The sequence below is a fragment of the Cebidichthys violaceus genome, unplaced genomic scaffold (genome assembly GCF_023349555.1).
Source record: "Cebidichthys violaceus isolate CVI_PGR_0920_01 unplaced genomic scaffold, fCebVio1.0.p SCAF_19, whole genome shotgun sequence".
NCBI classification, from domain to species: Eukaryota; Metazoa; Chordata; class Actinopteri; order Perciformes; family Stichaeidae; genus Cebidichthys; species Cebidichthys violaceus.
This window is the reverse complement of record NW_027176361.1, coordinates 362,928-383,023: the sequence shown is the minus strand read 5'-3', so window position 1 is coordinate 383,023 and position 20,096 is coordinate 362,928. Positions and strand designations below refer to the sequence as shown.

Below are 20,096 nucleotides of genomic sequence, written 5' to 3'. Positions count from 1 at the left end.
GGACCCATAGAACCTTGTCAAGGGCCTCTGGAACCTCCTCAAGGACTTCTCAAGCATCCCCAAGGCCTCTACAAGACCCTCAAGCACCTTAGGAACCTCCTCAAGGACTTCTCAAACATCCCCAAGGCCCCTACAAGACCCTCAAGCACCTTAGGAACCTCCTCAAGGACTTCTCAAGGCTTGGCCCTGTGAGCTGAGACTCTCTTTAGATGAGTTGGTCCGTTTAGTTTGAGCTCAGTTTGATGTAAAACAGCGTCCTCTGGTGGAGGAACCAGAGCAGCACATGAAGATCAGACAGACGATCAATGAACACGATTCTATTGAAATAGAAGCTGAAACAGACTTCAGGAGAAATACATGAATATTTAATAACTTACATCAACATGTCAAACTAAACGAAACAGAATATCAACACATTCTGTAAAACTGAGAGAAAACATTCAAAGTAAGGTGAACTGGCCCCACCTCTTCCTGTGGTCAGTGTGCAGACAGGTGAGATCAGTAAGTGTTGATGTGTTCAGGTGAGATCAGTAAGTGTTGATGTGTTCAGGTGAGATCAGTCGGTGTTCAGGTGCAGACAGGTGAGCTGTAGAGGAGGAGTCATCCTGGTCATGAAGTCTCGTTCTCCTCTGCTGAACCTCTTCATCTCTGAAACAAACATGAACTTCGTCAACATGGCCGCCGGTCTGCAGGTGATGACCTGGGCCCAGTTCCTCCTACGTGGTTCAACTAAGTCGATCAGATGTTCTGTTAACCAGCTTAAATGAACCCGATGATTGAAGACAGGCTGTCTCGGTTTCTCAAAGGCTGATCCGCGCTCAAACGATCTCGTTAATTCAAACCAGACTTCAGTTATCAGGATAGTTGTGAGTGCCCGTCCTACTTCAGAAGGGGGAAGCGTCGATCACAGAAACCATGATTTTCTAACAGTAGGATGGTAAATAAAGTCAAAGACAGAGAGCAGGAGATGATCATGAACTCATATGAAGAGTTCAAGACCATAATCATGACAACATCTAACACCGCCACCACTGAGAGGGCTAGACAAGAAGCACGGCGAGATATCAGACGAGCTAAATGCTTAAGTGTTGGGAACATGTATAATTTAAGTGTCTCATCACATTAATCAATCAGATTCCGTCTCTTTAAATGTGTCGGCTGGCAGTATTAATGGAATGAGTAACAATGATCTCAACTCTTTCAGAATAAGTAGATAAAAACAAGCCCAAAGAGAATCTAATGGATACGAATGAATAGATACTTATGAGGATATATGTACTGTATGCGCTTATGTATCATGTACTATGTGTATATACATGTATGTGTATACTACCATATAGAAGTAGGAGTTTGAATGTGTGTGTGTGAATCTGTGTATGGGCGGATCAGTATGTTTGATTATTCATAATCAGAAATTCAATCAATTGGAGCAGTGAAGATAAATTGTGTGATTCTCTGCATTCTTATCATGAGTCCATCTTAATCCTGTTCTCCAGTCATGACATGCTATAGTCTACTAATAACACTGACATATCATCATGAGTGCTTTCAACCCAGCCATCAAGAGGACATGGGAGCAAGTAAACACTGAGCACAACAACATGACTCAGAATGGTGAGTCAGTACAATATGTCCCACGGTGACGTAACGAACGCATCCATAACTTTCTTAAGCTCCAAATAAACTTTACCAACATCACGGCACGCGGCGCCGACGACGTACAAAAATGTACAACTCTCAAAAAAGAGCGAGTCTCCGCATCCAGTCTGAGACGGTCGACGCTCGGCTGTGTGGTGTTCTCAACGTACGGCTCGAGAAGGTCTAGTGAATACAGAACCGATGGTCCTCGTATAGGAAGTCATCGTGACGTGATAACGGATCTTTGAGATCTCGAAAAACTCTCTCCCTATAAAACGCTAATCTAACTAATATCGCTGCTTCATCAATGGATCTCTGAGGAAGGGAGCTGACATTGTTTTCTGGGGGAGTGGCAAGTTTATCCAGCTAACTTAAGTTATCCTGCTAACTTAAGTTATCCAGCTAACTTAAGTTATCCTAACTTAAGTTATCCTGCTAACTTAAGTTTATCCTGCTAACTTAAGTTATCCTGCTAACTTAAGTTATCCAGATAACTTAAGTTATCCAGATAACTTAAGTTAGGATAACTTAAGTTGAGTTAGCTGGATAACTTATCCTGCGCTGGAGCAGGTTCAAGTTTATGGATGTGTTGCTATGGTGATTTTGCCAAACTTGCTTCGTGGAACCAAAAAGCCTGACTTATGTCATCTTATCCTGAAAACTATCCGGCTAACTCAGTCAGCCAGGTACGAGGAACGGAGCCCAGGTGAGAGAGATCATGTCGGTACCTTCTGATCTCTGGTTGTTTTGTGTTCTGCAGGTGAGAGAGAGCTGACGACACACAACATCACTGCTGCACACACACAACAGGAAGTGGAGCAGAGGGTCATCAGAGTCACACACCTGAGAAACAAGACACACACACACACACACAGGTAAATACACACACCTGAGACACACACACACACACACACACACACACAGGTAAATACACACACCTGAGAGACACACACACACACACACACACACACACACACACACACAGGTAAATACACACACCTGAGACACACACACACACACACACACACACACAGGTAAATACACACACCTGAGAGAGACACACACACACACACACACACAGGTAAATACACACACCTGAGACACACACACACACACACACAGGTAAATACACACACCTGAGACACACACACACACACACACAGGTAAATACACACACCTGAGAGAGACACACACACACACACACACACAGGTAAATACACACACCTGAGACACACACACACACACACACACACACACACACACACACACACACTGTAATTGGTCCACAGCTGCTGTAATGTCACTGACCAGGCTACGCCCCCGGGGGTAGACTCTGACGTGACCTCTGACCCGTAGCGCTCTCTGAAGCCCCTCCCACTGAGAATCAGCCAATCCCAGCAGAGGACGAACCAGAGCACCTGAGACCCACAGGTGAGCCTCACCGGTGCCGTCATCGATCACAATCCTGACCAACCAAACAAGTACACACAAGTACATAAACGTGCTGCTTATAGAGTATAAGTACACAGTAATACACACGTATGAGCAGAAGAAGAAGAAGTCTTACTTTGCTTTGGACTGAAAGACGGACGAAGACGATCGACACTGTGGACTGGAACAGGTCTGAGGGACAGACAGACGTCAATGATGAACTAACAGAGACATGAAGAAGAGTAAAGTGTCCTCTAGTGGAGCCAAAGTTCATAATAAAGACATGAAGAAGAGTAAAGTGTCTTCTAGTGTCCTCTAGTGGAGACAAAGTTCATAATCAAGACATGAAGAAGTGTAAAGTGTCCTCTAGTGGAGACAAAGTTCATAAAAAAGACATGAAGAAGAGTAAAGTGTCCTCTAGTGTCCTCTAGCGGAGACAACGTTCATAACAAAGACATGAAGAAGAGTAAAGTGTCCTCTAGTGTCCTCTAGTGTAGACAAAGTTCATAACAAAGACATGAAGAAGAGTAAAGTGTCCTCTAGTGTCCTCTAGTGGAGACAACATTCATAACAAAGACATGAAGAAAAGTAAAGTGTCCTCTAGTGTCCTCTAGCGGAGACAACGTTCATAATAAAGACATGAAGAAGAGTAAAGTGCAATAAAAGTTTTTTTAAAAAGTAATGTAGTAAAGAACCCAATAGAACCCAGTAGAGTGGAGCACCTGTATGAAGACACTCCCACACAGCGAGCAGCTCCACTGCAGCTGCAGGAACAGGAAACACACCACATGACCTCTGACCTGACCCACAATGCACCTCTTCTCTCTGCTCACTGCCCACACACCCAGATGCATCATGGGAGCAGGAGGAGGCCGGGCGGAGCTGAAAGGAAACGGATCAATACGATCAGTAAATGATGACGAAACAATATAAATACATGTTATTGATCCACTGTGGTTACCTCATATCTCCAAGAGAGACGACAGTTATAGAGCTGACAGGAAGAGAGCTGCAGTACACACCTCCTGACCTGAGACAGAGAGACAGACAGAGAGACAGAGACAGAGAGAGACACAGAGACAGAGAGAGAGAGAGGGAGAGACAGAGAGGGACAAACAGAGAGAGAGAGAGAGACAGAGACAGACAGAGAGACAGAGACAGACAGACAGACAGAGAGAGAGAGGGAGAGGGAGAGACAGACAGAGAGAGAGGGAGAGAGAGGGACAGACAGAGAGAGAGACAGAGAGAGACACAGAGAGACAGACAGAGACAGAGAGAGACAGACAGACAGAGAGAGAGAGGGAGAGAGAGGGTCAGACAGACAGAGAGAGACAGAGAGAGACACAGAGACAGACAGAGACAGAGAGCGACAGACAGACAGAGAGAGAGAGAGAGAGAGAGAGAGGGACAGAGAGAGACAGACAGACAGAGAGAGAGGGACAGACAGACAGAGAGAGAGGGACAGACAGACAGAGAGAGAGACAGAGAGAGGGACAGACAGACAGAGAGAGAGAGACAGAGAGAGGGTCAGACAGACAGAGAGAGACACAGACAGACAGACAGACAGACAGACAGACGGAGAGACAGACAGAGAGAGAGAGGGAGAGACAGAGACAGAGAGAGAGAAACAGAGAGAGAGAGACACTTCACTGCGTCACAGCTTCCTCCCTCAGATCACTTTAAACACCTTTAGTGTTCGTTACCTCGACACTCTACGCTGGAAACCAGAGAGCAGCAGTGTGTTGCCAGGCAACAGGCCAGGTGGGTAGGGGGTGTGGCTCAAGTCCAGGTACACCTGAAGACTCCTCCCAGTCTGGTCACACACTGTGAGTCGCACACCAGCACACACACCTGCACCTGAGTCACTGGTCCTGTCGTTGAGACTGATCCTGTCACACACCTGAGCCTGAAAACACACCAACTCTGACCTGCACACACATCAACAGACAGGTGAGTGTGTAAGACAGGTGAGTGTGTAAGACAGGTGAGGGTCAGACAGGTGAGAGTCAGACAGATGTGTGTCAGACAGGTGAGTGTGTAAGACAGGTGAGTGTGTAAGACAGGTGAGAGTCAGACAGGTGAGTGTGTAAGACAGGTGAGTGTGTAAGACAGGTGAGGGTCAGACAGGTGAGTGTGTAAGACAGGTGAGGGTCAGACAGGTGAGAGTCAGACAGATGTGTGTCAGACAGGTGAGTGTAAGACAGGTGAGTGTAAGACAGGTGAGGGTCAGACAGGCGAGTGTAAGACAGATGTGTGTCAGACAGGTGAGAGTCAGACAGATGTGTGTCAGACAGGTGAGTGTAAGACAGGTGAGAGTCAGACAGATGTGTGTCAGACAGGTGAGTGTAAGACAGATGTGTGTCAGACAGGTGAGTGTAAGACAGATGAGTCAGACAGATGTGTGTCAGACAGGTGTGTGTAAGACAGATGTGTATCAGACAGGTGAGAGTCAGACAGATGTGTGTCAGACAGGTGAGTGTAAGACAGATGTGTGTAAGACAGGTGAGAGTCAGACAGATGTGTGTCAGACAGGTGAGTGTAAGACAGGTGAGTGTGTAAGACAGGTGAGGGTCAGACAGGTGAGTGTGTCAGACAGGTGAGGGTCAGACAGGTGAGTGTGTAAGACAGGTGAGGGTCAGACAGGTGAGTGTGTCAGACAGGTGAGGGTCAGACAGGTAAGTGTGAGACAGGTAGGAGACTAACACTCGTGCTAATGGAGCCTTTGAGTCAAAGACCAGGTGAGATGTTGGTAACAACCAATCAAAAGAGGAACACACACCTGAGAGCATCACAATCAATCAATCAATCAATCAGATCAGTTTACCTGCAGTCCAAGACATCAGAGACGGACAGGTGTGTGGGCGAGAGAGCCTGACGACACACAGAGAGAGAGTTTTATTTCTTCTTCTGTTTGTGTGATCAGTCACACACTGTGTGTCTCACCTGCAGCAGGGGGCGTGTCACAGTGTGGAGCCTCCAATCAGATTGGACCTGAAGGGTGGAGTCCGTGTGGAGCTCCACCCCCTTCCTCCCAGAAACACCACAGCCAATCAAAACACTGGGATCCTGACGGACAGACACACACCGACCAATGGCCTTCATCATCTGACAGCATCATCAACGTCATCGTCAATCACACAGCGATGACATCATCTCCACCTGTCTGATCATCTGACAGGTGATGTCATTGTATCTTAGATAATCAGAGACCCTCTGATATAAATAATAGAAACACAGTTACAACCGGCCAATCACCTGCAGCCGCTCAACCCGGAGCCCCGCCTCCCGGTGACCTCATCACAGGTGTGCTCACCTGTGTGTTTGGAGCGGTGAGTCTGTAGAGACCTCCGGGCTAGAGCAGAGGGAACCAGCGAGCGGACCCACCTGAGAGCACCAGGACCACCTGCAGACAGACAGACAGGTAACAGGTGACACGCTGAGCACAGGTGCATTATGGGATGTTTCAGGTGAAGAAGTGTCTCACCTTGTCCCGGCTCTCCGTCTCCATCTCTCTGTCTGTCATTGGTCCGTTCTTCGGGTCCCGCCACCAGCTGACCACTGGACCAATCACAGCGGCTCTGACTGAGAAGCACAGCGTCAGCCTCGCCTCCTTTGGCCCCGCCGCTAAGTTCCTCCAGGCCACGCCCTCTTTCTCCTCCACCCTGATCACCATGGAGACGCAGGGTGTGGAGCCGCTGCCCACTGGGCCGGTAGTCACGGTAACGGAGGAGGAGGAAGAGGAGGTGGCTTCTCTTCTTCTCTTCTTCTCTGCAGTCGCTGCTCCCTCCGTCTCTTCTTCTACCGTCTGTTTCCTCCCTGTGACATCACCTCTTGACTCCTCCCCCTTCTGGCTCAGGTGTGTAACCATGGCAACAGATGGACTCAGGATGTGAAGGTGGTCCAAAGAGAACTGGAGGTAGACTCTACATACACAGGTATATATATATATATGTATATATATATGTGTATTTCGGTACAGTTGAAAACATACTTGATTTTAAAATATATTTATTCATTAAAACATGAAGTTATTTTGTGACTTTGAACAATGATACCTGAGTGACTCATCTTCTTAGCAGCGTGTCAAATAAAAACTGTTTCTTATGAAAACTAAAATGTAGCATTTATTGTTGTAGTTATAAACAAATACAAATAAAAGAAACAATCTTGTTTTATATGGAACTGTGTGTGTGTGTGTGTGTGTGTGTGTGTGTGTGTGTGTGTGTGTGTGTGATCTGCTTACACACCCTCTCTAGAGACAGAGGTCCAGACCTCGGACTCTACACTCGTGCTTTTGTTTTCTTGGAGTTAGGGTTTGGTTTGGCTGAAATGGACTCATGAAGGGATTCAATATCATTCATCAGGTTCATGAAGTCCACCACAGAGTAGGTCTCATGTACATCTACACACGTACCAATCGCCGTGGTGATCGCTGTAGCCCCGTTCCACTCGCCAGAGATCAGCTGCTGTGTGCTGCTCCAGGTTTTCATTTAGGTCCACCCACTGACCCACTGACCCACTGGGGTGATGTCAGAGTAAATGGGTTAACATGAGGTATTCCCCCCCGATGTAGCCTAGCATGTAGCCTAGCATGTAGCCTAGCATGTAGCCTAGCAAATGGGACATACGTTGTGTTTTTGTCCAGCATTCTCTCTTCATCGCCCTCATAGTTCACAGAGAAAGTGTCTGCAGACAGCAGACCTGCAGGCCGGTGGAGGATCTTCTGTTCCTGGTCTATTAACAGCCGGACTGCACTGAGCTAGCTTCATGTAGCGGGTCTCACTGCGCTAAAGTGCCCGACTGGAGGAGAACGTTGTTCTCTGGTGGTGGGCAGAGAACAACGTTCTCCTCCAGAGAACACGCGGTCCACAATTTAAGCTTCTGCATTTTACAAATGCACGAGTATTATTAAAACAGATTGTTGGTCATGTGTACATATATATATATATACAAACACAAAGATAACTGGAGGTAGACTCTACATACACAGGTTCACATATAGAGATATATGATTATATTAATGAGAGATGTGTATGTACCTGCAGTGTGTGTGTGTGTGTGTGTGTGTGTGTGTGTGTGTGTGTGTGTGTGTGTGTATGTGTGTGTGTGTGTGTGTGTGTGTGTACCTGCAGTGTGTGTGTGTGATGTACTGGTCCTGGTCCAGGTGTTGGTAGGAGGGGAAATCTGATTGGAGGAATCTCTCCGTTACCATGGTGAACTGCTGCACACACACCAGACAGCCTGCAACACACACACACACACACACACACACACACACACACACACGTCTTCAGAATGTAAGGTGACTGTGTGTGTGTGTGTGTGTGTGTGTGTGTGTGTGTGTGTGTGTGTGTGTGTGTGTGTGTGTGTGTACCTATCCAGGCTGTGTTGAAGGCTGCTCTCTGCCCCCCCTCCTCTTCCTCTCTGGTTTCCGTGACGACACAGGCCACACCTCCTGTCCCGTCTCTCAGCTGTAGAGTCTGATCGGTCGTCTCTGACGGGAGCTCCAGAACCCCGACCACCAGCAGGGGGCGCTGCCTGGGTCTGTCCCCGGTCTCAGTCCTGAAGGACCAAGCCAGCGCTGAGTTGATCTGAGAGCTGGTCAGACCTGATCCACCAGAGGACAGCAGAGACCTCAGAGACACTGAAGACCAGAACTCAGACTGTAGAGACCGGCTGAGCTCTGAGACACTGATGGACTGATGCACTGTGGGGTCAGTGCTGTACTGTAGAGACATAGGGACATAGAGACACTGTGAGACATAGAGACACTGTGGGACACTGTGAGACATAGAGACACTGTGGGACACTGTGAGACATAGAGACACTGTGAGACACTGTGAGACATAGCGACACTGTGAGACATAGAGACACTGTGGGGTTAGTGCTGTACTGTGGAGAGACATAGAGACACTATCTACCTGTGAAAGAGGACAGGTGTGAGGCTCGTCCAACATCTCTGAGTAGATATCCCTCCTTCCTCCTCCTCCTCCTCCTCCTCGTCTCCACACACACTCCATCAGCTTCCAGGACAACACACACACACACTGCTGCTTCACCACCCTGGGGACCAGACTGGAGGACAGACAGAGTTAATGATCCCCATCATTAACCTGTACAGGTGTGTATTCTAGCTGCCTCCTCACCTGTAAGTGAGCAGTGAGCTCAGGTGACAGGTCCACAGGTACTCGGACACGCCCATGTTTTTCTCCAGCAGTAACCGTGGTAACACTCCATCACCTGGGCAGCTGGAGTCAGGTGATGATGCTGAAGATGATGAAGACGACCCCCCCACCCTGCTGAAGGTGGTGACCCTGAGGCTGGAGCGGAGGCAGGTGCAAAGCATGCTGGGAGGAAAGTCGGGACAGGGCCGGTACAGGAAGTGGACATGATGGAGCTGCAGAGGAGACATTAAAAGAAGACGCACACCTGCACTGAGACTCACACCTGTACTGAGACTCACACCTGCACTCAGACTCACACCTGCACTGAGACTCACACCTGCACTCAGACTCACACCTGCACTGAGACTCACACCTGTTACTCTGTGTACTCCGGAGTAATGCGTTACTCACACATTACTCCGTTTTCGTTTGGAAACGCATATGTTTTACTACGTCGGGGTTTTGGAGCACCGTAAACGGAGGAGTTTAGAAACGAACGAAGCCGGATAACTTTGAAAACTCCGGGTCGCGTATTCGTGTGGACGGACGGAAACGCATACGTTTGGAAACGATGACGTAGACGCCCACGATCGACTACCAGGTTAACTGACAACTGATTACAGGTGTTGCTGACCTTGTTGTCTTTACTAGCAGCTGTTGTCCAGTTAAAGTCTGCATGTCTGCGGAGGAAACAGCTGTTATTGTAGCGATATGTGAGCGGAGAGAGAGAGAGAGAGATCAGTGAGCAGAGAGAGGGAGAGAGAGAGAGGGAGATCAGTGAGCGGAGAGAGAGAGAGAGATCAGTGAGCGGAGAGAGAGAGAGAGAGAGATCAGTGAGCGGAGAGAGAGAGAGAGAGAGAGAGAGAGAGAGATCAGTGAGCGGAGAGAGAGAGAGAGAGATCAGTGAGCGGAGAGAGAGAGAGAGAGAGAGATCAGTGAGCGGAGAGAGAGAGAGAGAGAGAGAGAGATCAGTGAGCGAAGAGAGAGATCAGTGAGCGGAGAGAGAGAGAGAGATTAGTGAGCGGAGAGAGAGAGAGACAGAGAGAGAGAAAGAGAGAGAGACAGAGAGAGAGAAAGAGAGAGAGAGAGAGCGAGATCAGTGAGCGGAGACAGAGAGAGAGAGCGAGAGAGAGATTAGTGAGCGGAGAGAGAGAAAGAGAGAGAGAGAGACACAGTGAGCAGAGAGAGAGAGAGAGAGATCAGTGAGCGGAGAGAGAGAGAGAGAGATCAGTGAGCGGAGAGAGAGAGAGAGATCAGTGAGTAGAGAGAGAGAGAGAGAGATCAGTGAGCGGAGAGAGAGAGAGAGAGAGAGAGCGAGAGAGAGACAGAGAGAGAGAAAGAGAGAGAGAGACAGAGAGAGAGAGACCCGCAGCGCTGTAACTAACGTTAAGTCTGAAAAATAAAACGTATAAAACTTTCCACGAACTGTATCTGTTTGAGTTTATAGAGGAAGATTTGAGAGAAGATCTTAAGTATCAAACACATACTTAAGATCATTAAAGACTACTTTATTACTCTGGTTGCTTAGTTACAAAATACGACAATCTACTTCCTGTTTACATTGGCGCATGTCCAGTGAACGTGAAAAGTCACGTGAAATTAGTTTCCAGGCGTGAGGAGATCATTTCGGAAACGATGGCTGAAACGCTGTGTGGACGGAGATCTGTGGATGTACTCTCACACCTGTACTGAGACACACACCTGCACTGAGACACACACCTGTACTGAGACTCACACCTGCACTGAGACTCACACCTGTACTGAGACTCACACCTGCACTGAGACTCACACCTGCACTGAGACTCACACCTGTACTGAGACTCACCTCCACAGAGTCTCCTGCTCTCAGTTTTCTCCTCAGTGTCGGCTGATAGGCCAGGCACAGCCCCACCTTCCTGTCAATCACGTACAGTCCAGCCCCCTCACTCACCACCTCAGTCACCGTGCCCTATCAGAACAGAGGGGCGGGGCTTACCAGCCAAGTCACATTAACAGGTAACATTCTCGCAGCCAATCAGTGTTCTCTGTATTTCACCTGGTAACTGACGACCCGGGACTTTTTCATCCTGAAACCTGATTGGTTGCCGCCTCTCTCAAGCTCCACCTTCTGACAGTCTTCATCATCAACGTGTGACATCATCAGCGGTGGGGGCGTGTCTAACGGTGTGTCAGTGTGTGTGTAGTTTGTGTGTATTTCAGACTGGTCGGTCACACACAGGATGTTGCTTCCTCTCCAGCCTCGTAGGACACACACACGCAACGCCGTCACACACACACTCTGACCAACGTACACACACTGAGTCCACCACAGCCTGCTTCTGTCCTGCAGACAGACAGGAAGACAGACAGACAGACTTGTTCACATTAACTGAGTGATAGTTCAGAGGGAAACTTCAGAGATCAGCAGGTGTTCAGGTGTTCAGGTGTACGATGAATATGATCAGTGATTATTGATCAGGATGTGTTTTTTGGGGTATAACTGCACAGGAAGTGACATCACACACCTTGACGAGGACACGGACAGCGTGAGACTCGTCTGTCAGCCAGAAGCAGAAGAAGGCTGTTCCTGCCACGACCAGCTGAGGGCACACAGAACCCACCAGACCAAAGACTGAGACACGCTGTCCACGAGTCCTGAGAGACAGACGGGTAGAGAGAGAGACAGAGAGAGAGAGACAAAACAAGAAAGACAGGTGGAGAGAGAGAGAGAAAGAGAGAGAGACACACACACACACACACACACACACACACACACACACACACACAGGTAGAGAGAGAGAGAGACAGTCCTCATGAATACTGTCACACTTCAGAGGGAGTGAGACAGGTAACAGGTGACTCACCTGTTGTCCAGTAAACCAGCAGCCTCTCTGACTCCAAGTGCTCTGCTAAGACCCGCCCCTCCTCCAGGGGTAGGAGCCAATCCCTGCTCAGGACCGGGACACAACAGAACAGGAGAACCAATCAGCTCCAGGTAACCTCTGCCCTCGTCCTGGTCCTGCCCCGGGGCATTGTGGGGGATGTAGTTCCAGTGAGGGAGGAAGACAGGCCGGTTCAGCCACAGAGGAGAGGGAGACAGGCACTGGGGAGAGAGATAGACAGGCGAGACTCACCTCACACCTGAACGCACCACGTCCCACTGGCACACCTCACACCTGAAGGCATCACGTCCCACAGACTCACCTCACACCTGAACGCACCACGTCCCAGACTCACCTCACACCTGAACGCACCACGTCCCAGACTCACCTCACACCTGAACGCACCACGTCCCACAGACTCACCTCACCTGAACGCACCACGTCCCACCGACACACCTCACACCTGAACGCACCACGTCCCACAGACTCACCTCACACCTGAACGCACCACGTCCCACAGAGTCACCTCACACCTGAATGCACCACGTCCCACAGACTCACCTCACACCTTAACGCACCACGTCCCACAGACTCACCTTACACCTGAACGCACCACGTCCCACCGACTCACCTCACACCTGAACGCACCACGTCCCACAGACTCAACTCACACCTGAACGCACTACGTCCCACAGACTCACCTCACACCTGAACGCACCACGTCCCACAGACTCAACTCACACCTGAACGCATCACGTCCCACAGACTCAACTCACACCTGAACGCATCACGTCCCACAGACTCAACTCACACCTGAACGCATCACGTCCCACAGACTCAACTCACACCTGAACGCATCACGTCCCACTGACATCTCTTCTCGCTCTACACAACATCTCTGGGTTCTGTTATTCGCTCGCATGACTTCTCCTACCATTGTTATGCCGATGACACCCAGCTGGTCTTGTCATTTCCCCCCGGTGACACCCAAGTGGAGACGCGCATCGCTGCATGTTTGACTGACATCTCGAAGTGGAGACGACACACCACCTCAAGCTCAACCTAGACAAAACTGAGCTACTGTTCCTCCCGGGGAAGGGTTGCCCGCACCGGGACCTGTCCATCACCATTGATGATACCGTGGTGACGCCAACTCGGACTGAGAGGAACCTGGGTGTGACCCTGGATGACCAACTGTCATTCTCGGCAAACATTTCATCCGTTACACGCTCCTGCAGATTCCTGCTCTACAACATCAGGAGGATTCGTCCCTTCCTCACTGACGAGACGGTGCAGGTTCTCATCCAGGCTCTTGTCATCTCCCGCCTGGACTACTGCAACTCTCTACTCGCCGGAGCTCCGGCGTCGGCCATCAGACCTCTGGAGCTTGTCCAGAAAGCTGCAGCTCGCCTGGTGTTCAATCGCCCCAAGTTCTCCCACACAACTTCCTTTCTCCGTTCTCTACACTGGCTCCCTGTAAGAGCTCATCCAGTTTAAGACTCTGGTGCTAGAATACAGGGCAGTGAAAGGAACAGCTCCTTCCTATCTCCAGACCACGATCAAGCCTTACACCCCCGCCCGACCACTTCTCTCTGCTGCCTCGGGGCGATCGGTCGCCCCGTCGCTCAGAGGTCCTGGCGGCCGATCGACCCGGTCACGTCTGTTTCCTGTCCTGGCCCCACAGTGGTGGAATGAACTTCCCACTGACGTCAGGACAGCAGAGTCGCTGCCCATCTTTCATCAGGCTGAAGACCCACCTCTTCAGGAAGTGCTACCCTGAGCCTTCCACTCACCACTTATTGTTTTCATACTAGCTTGTTTCACTTATTGTATTGGTATTACTTATAGCACTAACTGTTTCTCTTGTTTCTGTACTTTGGCTCTGAGTTATGCTCTGCTTCAGGCTCTTAGATGCTTGTTTAAAGGAAATGTACTTATGACTTCTGGTGACTAGTAGTTCTTTTGATTACCAATGTTGATGCACTTATTGTAAGTTGCTTTGGATAAAAGCGTCTGCTAAATGACTGTAATGTAATGTAATGACTCACCTCACACCTGAACGCACCACGTCCCACAGACTCACCTCACACCTGAACGCATCACATCCCACAGACTCACCTCACACCTGAACGCATCACGTCCCACCGACTCACCTCACACCTGAACGCATCACGTTCTACTGACTCACCTCACACCTGAACGCACCACGTCCCACAGACTCACCTCACACCTGAATGCATCACGTCCCACAGACTCACCTCACACCTGAATGCATCACGTCCCACAGACTCACCTCACACCTGAATGCATCACATCCCACAGACTCACCTCACACCTGAAGGCACCACGTCCCACAGACTCACCTCACACCTGACGCTGCCGCTGGCGTCCGTCAGCCTCCACTCTCCGGCCCCTCCCTCTCTCAGACAGCCAATCAGCAGCAGGTTGACCCTCGGTAGAGCCAGGTGACCCGGCAGAGAAAGCTCCGCCTCCTTTGCCCACGCTCGCTGCTGATTGGTGCTCCAGGACGTGTTGCCGACACAGGACAGGTGCTGCTGGGAGAGCAGCTCAGAGACGGACACTAGTCTGGAGGCGGAGTCAGGAACAGTAATTATATTGTTATGAATGATAATAACATAATAATGCTGAGGCTCTTTGGTCTCACCTGTAGCTCACAGGTAACAGGTGTGTCACACACATGTTCTCTTGGATCTTCTTCACCACACACACACTCAGCTGATCGACACACACACCTGAAACACACAAAGAGACGTCATTCACGCCGTCTGACGTTAAAGCCACTCTAGCAGCTCATTGGCTGACTGACCTGTCATTACGTCACCAGCAGGTAAAGGGGCGTGTCCAGAGAGCTCAGGCTCCAGGTGTTGAGAGACGAAGCTGAACACCTGCTTTAACCAGCCGGTCTCCTGCAGGAGGACATGAAGGACATTTAAAGACATTTAAAGACATTCAGGACATTTAAAGACATTTAAAGTCATTAAGGACATTTAAAGACATTCAGGACATTTAAAGACATTAAGGACATTAAAGACATTTAAAGACATTAAGGACATTAAAGACATTAAGGACATTTAAAGACATTTAAAGACATTAAGGACATTTAAAGACATTAAGGACATTAAAGACATTTAAAGACATTAAGGACATTTAAAGACTTTTAAAGACATTAAGGACATTTAAAGACATTAAGGACTAATAATGTCTTTAGTAAGGACCACATGAGAGCAGAGGACATTAATAACTGGAGAACAGTCTTTGTTCTTCTGTCTTCACTCTGTTGTTGCTCACGAGACAAACTATTAAATATTTATATTCATAAAGTTACTTACAGCTTCTCCGCAGGGTTGGAACTGATCCAGGAACAGCTGCAGGGAGTCCATCAGCACCGTGACGTCACTGACGGCTGATCTCAGCATCAAACACGTCACTCTTCAGAGAGCCACGCGGCAAACAAACACGTCACTCTTCAGAGAGACACGCGGTAAACAAACACGTCACTCTTCAGAGAGACACGCGGTAAACAAACACGTCACTCTTCAGAGAGACACGCGGTAAACAAACACGTCACTCTTCAGAGAGCCACGCGGTAAACAAACACGCAGCGATCCCGCGGGAAAAAGCCCTCAAACTCTACTTCCTGTTGAACTACGGTGTCCGCAGAGGCTCAGAGCACACGGAGAGCTTGGTCCGCGTTTTATTTATAAATGAATAATTCATTAATAAACAACCAACAGACCATAATATTGTATTGTTTAGTATTGTTTATCATTATCATATTTTAAATAATAAATAAATCATAAATCATAAATCATAAATAAATAATAAATAAATCATAAATCATAAATAAATTATAAATAAATCATAAATAAATTATAAATAAATCATAAATAAATAATCATAAATATAATAAATAATAATAATAACCATAATAAAATATGAAAGTCATGATAAACATAATAAACATAATAAATAATAATAAATATAAGGGCTTAAGATAAGAGAGTAGAAGTGGGGAAATTCACAGGATCACAGCAGTAAAGTGGACAGTACAACAATATACAGAGTAAAACACAAGAGCAGCAAGTAATACAAATAAGTAGAGAGAGAGAGAGAGAGAGAGAGAGAGAGAGAGAGCGACAGAGAGAGAGAGAGAGAGAGAGATTTAGATTTTTTAAAAACACTTTAAAAAATCAGGCAGGAGGACCATGTCCTTCAGTACGCTGCCTGCTCTGGGTCTTTAACCAGCCTCAGTGTAAAACGTTAATCATGTTTATGATTCGGGCATCTGGTGAGGATGCCACCAGGGAGGTGTTCCAGGCACGACCAGCTGGGAGGAGACCCCGAGGGAGGCCCAAGACCAGGTGGAGGGACTATATCTCCAAACTGGCCTGGGAGCGCCTCGGGATCCCCCAGTCAGAGCTGGCTGATGTGGACCGGGAAAGGGAAGTTTGGGGTCCCCTGCTGGAGCTGTTGCCCCCGCGACCCGATCCCGGATAAGCGGACGAAGATGAATGAATGAATGAATAAAAACACTTTATTTACATGTTTATATTTTTACAATTTCAACAATTCAATAAAGTGCTAATGCGTTTTCAATAAATATATACATAATTTTCTACCTAATAAAAACTTGTGCAAATATCAACTCATCATTGACCACGGAGCAAACAATGTTGTTAAAACACCAGCGTTGTTTAAAAGCGTCCAAATCTCCAATGTGTTTATAAAACCTAAATTCCAGCCAGAGTCAGACTACTTCGGCCTCCTGCCCCTCCCTGTTCTCTACCCGGTTCTTCCTACTTAAATAAATAGACATCTTGGCTTCTCCTGAAAGGTAGTTAAGGAGCTGCCACTTTTCTTTTTCTGTTTTTTTATAGGCAGCTCCCATAATAAAAACTCTTTCATTAAAACCCACCTTAAAAAGACTAAAAACCAAAGAGAAGAGAAGAACTCTGTGAGTCTTCATGGTAAACAGTTCCTCTGAGGCTGCAGAACGAGCACCGGCTAAGAACAGCGGGGTTAAGAACAGAGATAAAAGCTTTGGAGGCGACAGCACCGTGTAGAATCCTCCACTGTGGGCCAGGTCCGGTCTGTCCCAGTCTGTCTGACCACACGGTGGGGAGTCTGTTGCACAGTCCGTTTCTGTTCATGACCTTCACACAGTTAAAAGTCCTTTTTGTCAGCCTTGTATAGAGTTAGCCTCTCTGGGTGTGTCGCAGTAAGCAGGGGGCCGGTGAGTTCCCCTCGCCCCGGGCTCAGGGAGATCTCCGGGAAAGGGTCTGCAGGGTCCGGCTCGATTCCTTCCTGGCTGTAGTTTGCGAGGAGGCTCCTCTCCTTTCTCGTCAGCCTCTGGCTCCACAGCTCCAGGAGCCTCCTCGCCACCCGGACCGAATGCAGACCCAGCAGAGAGCCCGGGGCGTCGCTCAGCGTCGGCCCCACTGCATCCACCGGCTGCTGCAGGCACAGGGTTCTGGACTTGAGCAGCGCCCCCATCAGGCCAGGGGTGACGCTGCTGCTGATGTCCAGCTTGGCCCTGTGAATCAAAGGTTCTCTCAACAACCAGTACAGAGAGTTAGACTTTGGGCATCTTTTATGAATAAAAAGGGCCCAAGACTTAAGAACACCCTGATAAAATGGAGGCAGCCCACTTACCTTTAAAACACTAGAATCAATTAAAAACAGAGCAGCATCCAGCCCCAGGTTATCTGCGTGTCTGAGAATGCAGCTGGCCACATCTCTCCACACTAAACCCTCTGGACTTCTGAGATATTTTTGTACAAACTGAATTCTAAACGTGGCCGTCCAGCTGGCCAGGTGGACGAGGCCCTGTCCCCCCTCCTCTCTGGCTAAAAACAGCACCCCTTGTGGCACCCAGTGTAGACCCTCCCAAAAGAAATCAATCCTGCTAGAAAGCCTGAGGGAGGGTCTAGACATGTTAAACAGTGCCACAGTTGGGATGCTATGAGATTGTTTAAAACCAGTACTCTACCTGTAAAAGACATCTGAGGGAGCAGCCATTTCCATTTGGAAAGTTTTCCTTCGATCTTTTCAGCGAGGCCCTCCCAGTTCTTCTGGACTACGCTCCTTCGTCCGAGAAATATCCCCAGATATTTAAAGCCGTCCCTCCTCCACACCAGGCTCTGGGGAAGAACCGGGAGACCGTCACGCCATTCACCGACAGCGAGGGCTTCACTCTTCTTCCAGTTCACCCTCGCTGCCGATGCTGTGTTAAAATCTTTCACGATGTTGGTTAAAAGGTCTGCATCCCTCCGGTCCTTAATAAAAACAACAACATCATCCGCATAAGCTGATAAAATGGTGCTTCCACTAAAACCAGGTAAAACCAGACCCTGTAGGCTGGAGCGTATTCTGATGAGGACAGAGCACAGCCCTGCAGGACGCCTCTACACACTCTAAAAGGAGCACACAGACTGCCGCTTATCTTCAGCACACTCTCAACCTCACTGTACAACACTTTGATCTTAGCTACGAAGCCAGCGCTGAACCCAAACTTCCCCAGAACTTTCCAGAGGAAGCTGTGTTCAACGCGGTCAAAAGCCTTTTCCTGATCTAGAGAAATCAGACCGGTATTAATGCCCAAAGAGCTGGAGACCTCCAAAACATCTGGAATGAGGTAGACATTGTCTACCGTGGACCTGCCGGGCACACAGTAGGTCTGGTCCCGATGGATGACTTGCTCCATAGCTTCCCTCAGCCTGGAGGTGAAGACTTTGGACAGAAGCTTGTAATCCACACACAGTAGAGACACAGGGCGCCAGTTGCCGATGTCCTGCAGGTTTCCTTTTTTTTGGCAGCAGCGTTATTACGGCCCTGCGGCAGGACATCGGCATGGAACCAGAGGCCAGACTTTCATTAAAGACCTCTAGGATATCAGGAGCGAATATATCCCAGAAGGCTCTGTAGAACTCTGCAGAGAGGTCATTTATGCCAGGATTACGCCGTCCCTGCATGCCCTGTAGGGCGGCTTTTAGCTCCTGCGTGCTTACAGGCCTGTCGAGCGTCTTGTTCATCTCCTCAGAGACCTGAGGTAGTTCACCACAGAACCCCTCCATCAGTGCCTCCTCCTCCCTGTACTCGCTGGTACACAGGGAGGAGTAAAAGCCGACAGCTCGCTTCCTTATCTGGCTTGGTTCCACCACCGGCTGCCCTGCGTCTGATAACAGTGAGTGGATCACCCGCCTCTGCCCACTCTTCTTCTCCAGGCCGAAGAAGAAGCCAGAGGGAGTGTCCGTCTCTGTGATGTTCTGGAATCGGGACCGGACCAGTGCGCCCTGAACTTTAACATCCAACAGGTCGGCCAAAGCCATTCTTTTTATCTTGAGGACTTCAATATGTCCTCGATCTCCTGTGGACTCGCTTAAACGCTCTAGTTCCACTATATCAGTCTCCAGGTCCGTCATAGATCTGGTGATGTCTCTGGTGACGTTGAAGGTGTGCTGCTGGCAAAGGAGCCTAATCTCAATCTTACCATGGTCCCACCACTGCCTAAGACTGCTAAAATCACTCCTCCTCTGCCTAAAAACACCCCAGAAATAAAAAAGGACCTCTCTAAAACTCTTATCAAAGGTTAAGACTGAATTAAAATGCCAGTACGCGCTTTTAGGCAAAATGTTACTGATGAACACGTTACATAAAAGCAAAGAATGGTCCGTAAAACCAGCAGGTACAATGCTACACATTCTAAAAATATCAAAATGGTGCTTAAAAACATAAATACGGTCTAACCTGGCTGAGGAGATCCTACCCTCTCTGAGGTGGGACCATGTGGACTGTCGGCAGTCGGCACGCATCCTTCTCCACACGTCCACCAGGCCGTGAGAGTGGACCGGCTGCCTCAGAACATGCTGTGAAGCTGGTTGCGGTCTATAGACGCGTCTTCTGTACAGTTAAATCCCCCCCAAGAATAAAAAATCCTCCGAGGCACAGCCATTTAAAAGATCGCTAGCTGTTTGTAAGAACA

At 48.7% G+C, this 20,096-nt stretch overlaps 3 protein-coding genes across 3 annotated transcripts in view; all 3 read right to left on the bottom strand.

Annotated features, from left to right (window-relative positions):
- Positions 1 to 343: 343 nt before the first annotated feature.
- LOC137874793 (CST complex subunit CTC1-like) lies at positions 344 to 14,334 on the bottom strand. Its single transcript, XM_068713761.1, is given in 23 exon segments — positions 344 to 648; positions 2,367 to 2,481; positions 2,947 to 3,103; positions 3,206 to 3,261; positions 3,792 to 3,951; positions 4,031 to 4,099; positions 4,773 to 4,997; positions 5,894 to 5,940; positions 6,013 to 6,135; positions 6,383 to 6,472; positions 6,554 to 6,992; positions 8,196 to 8,310; positions 8,444 to 8,795; positions 8,991 to 9,144; positions 9,216 to 9,466; positions 11,059 to 11,181; positions 11,269 to 11,556; positions 11,738 to 11,867; positions 12,077 to 12,343; positions 12,483 to 12,557; positions 12,691 to 12,732; positions 14,178 to 14,219; positions 14,318 to 14,334. Coding segments are annotated over 23 exon segments (3,429 nt in total). The 3' UTR covers positions 344 to 556.
- LOC137874366 (CST complex subunit CTC1-like) overlaps positions 344 to 20,096 on the bottom strand; it is a 66,590-nt gene continuing 46,837 nt past the window's right edge. The window contains exon 24 of the transcript XR_011103298.1: positions 344 to 581. The gene's annotated coding sequence lies outside the window, so the exon portion shown is untranslated. The remainder of the gene's footprint in view (positions 582 to 20,096) is intronic.
- Positions 13,886 to 15,732, bottom strand: LOC137874374 (CST complex subunit CTC1-like). Its single transcript, XM_068713023.1, has 4 exons — positions 15,445 to 15,732; positions 14,922 to 15,021; positions 14,760 to 14,847; positions 13,886 to 14,680 (listed from the first exon to the last, which is right to left on the bottom strand). The coding sequence occupies exons 1-4, from the start codon at positions 15,529 to 15,531 to the stop codon at positions 14,419 to 14,421; spliced, it is 537 nt and encodes a 178-aa protein (XP_068569124.1). The 5' UTR covers positions 15,532 to 15,732; the 3' UTR covers positions 13,886 to 14,418.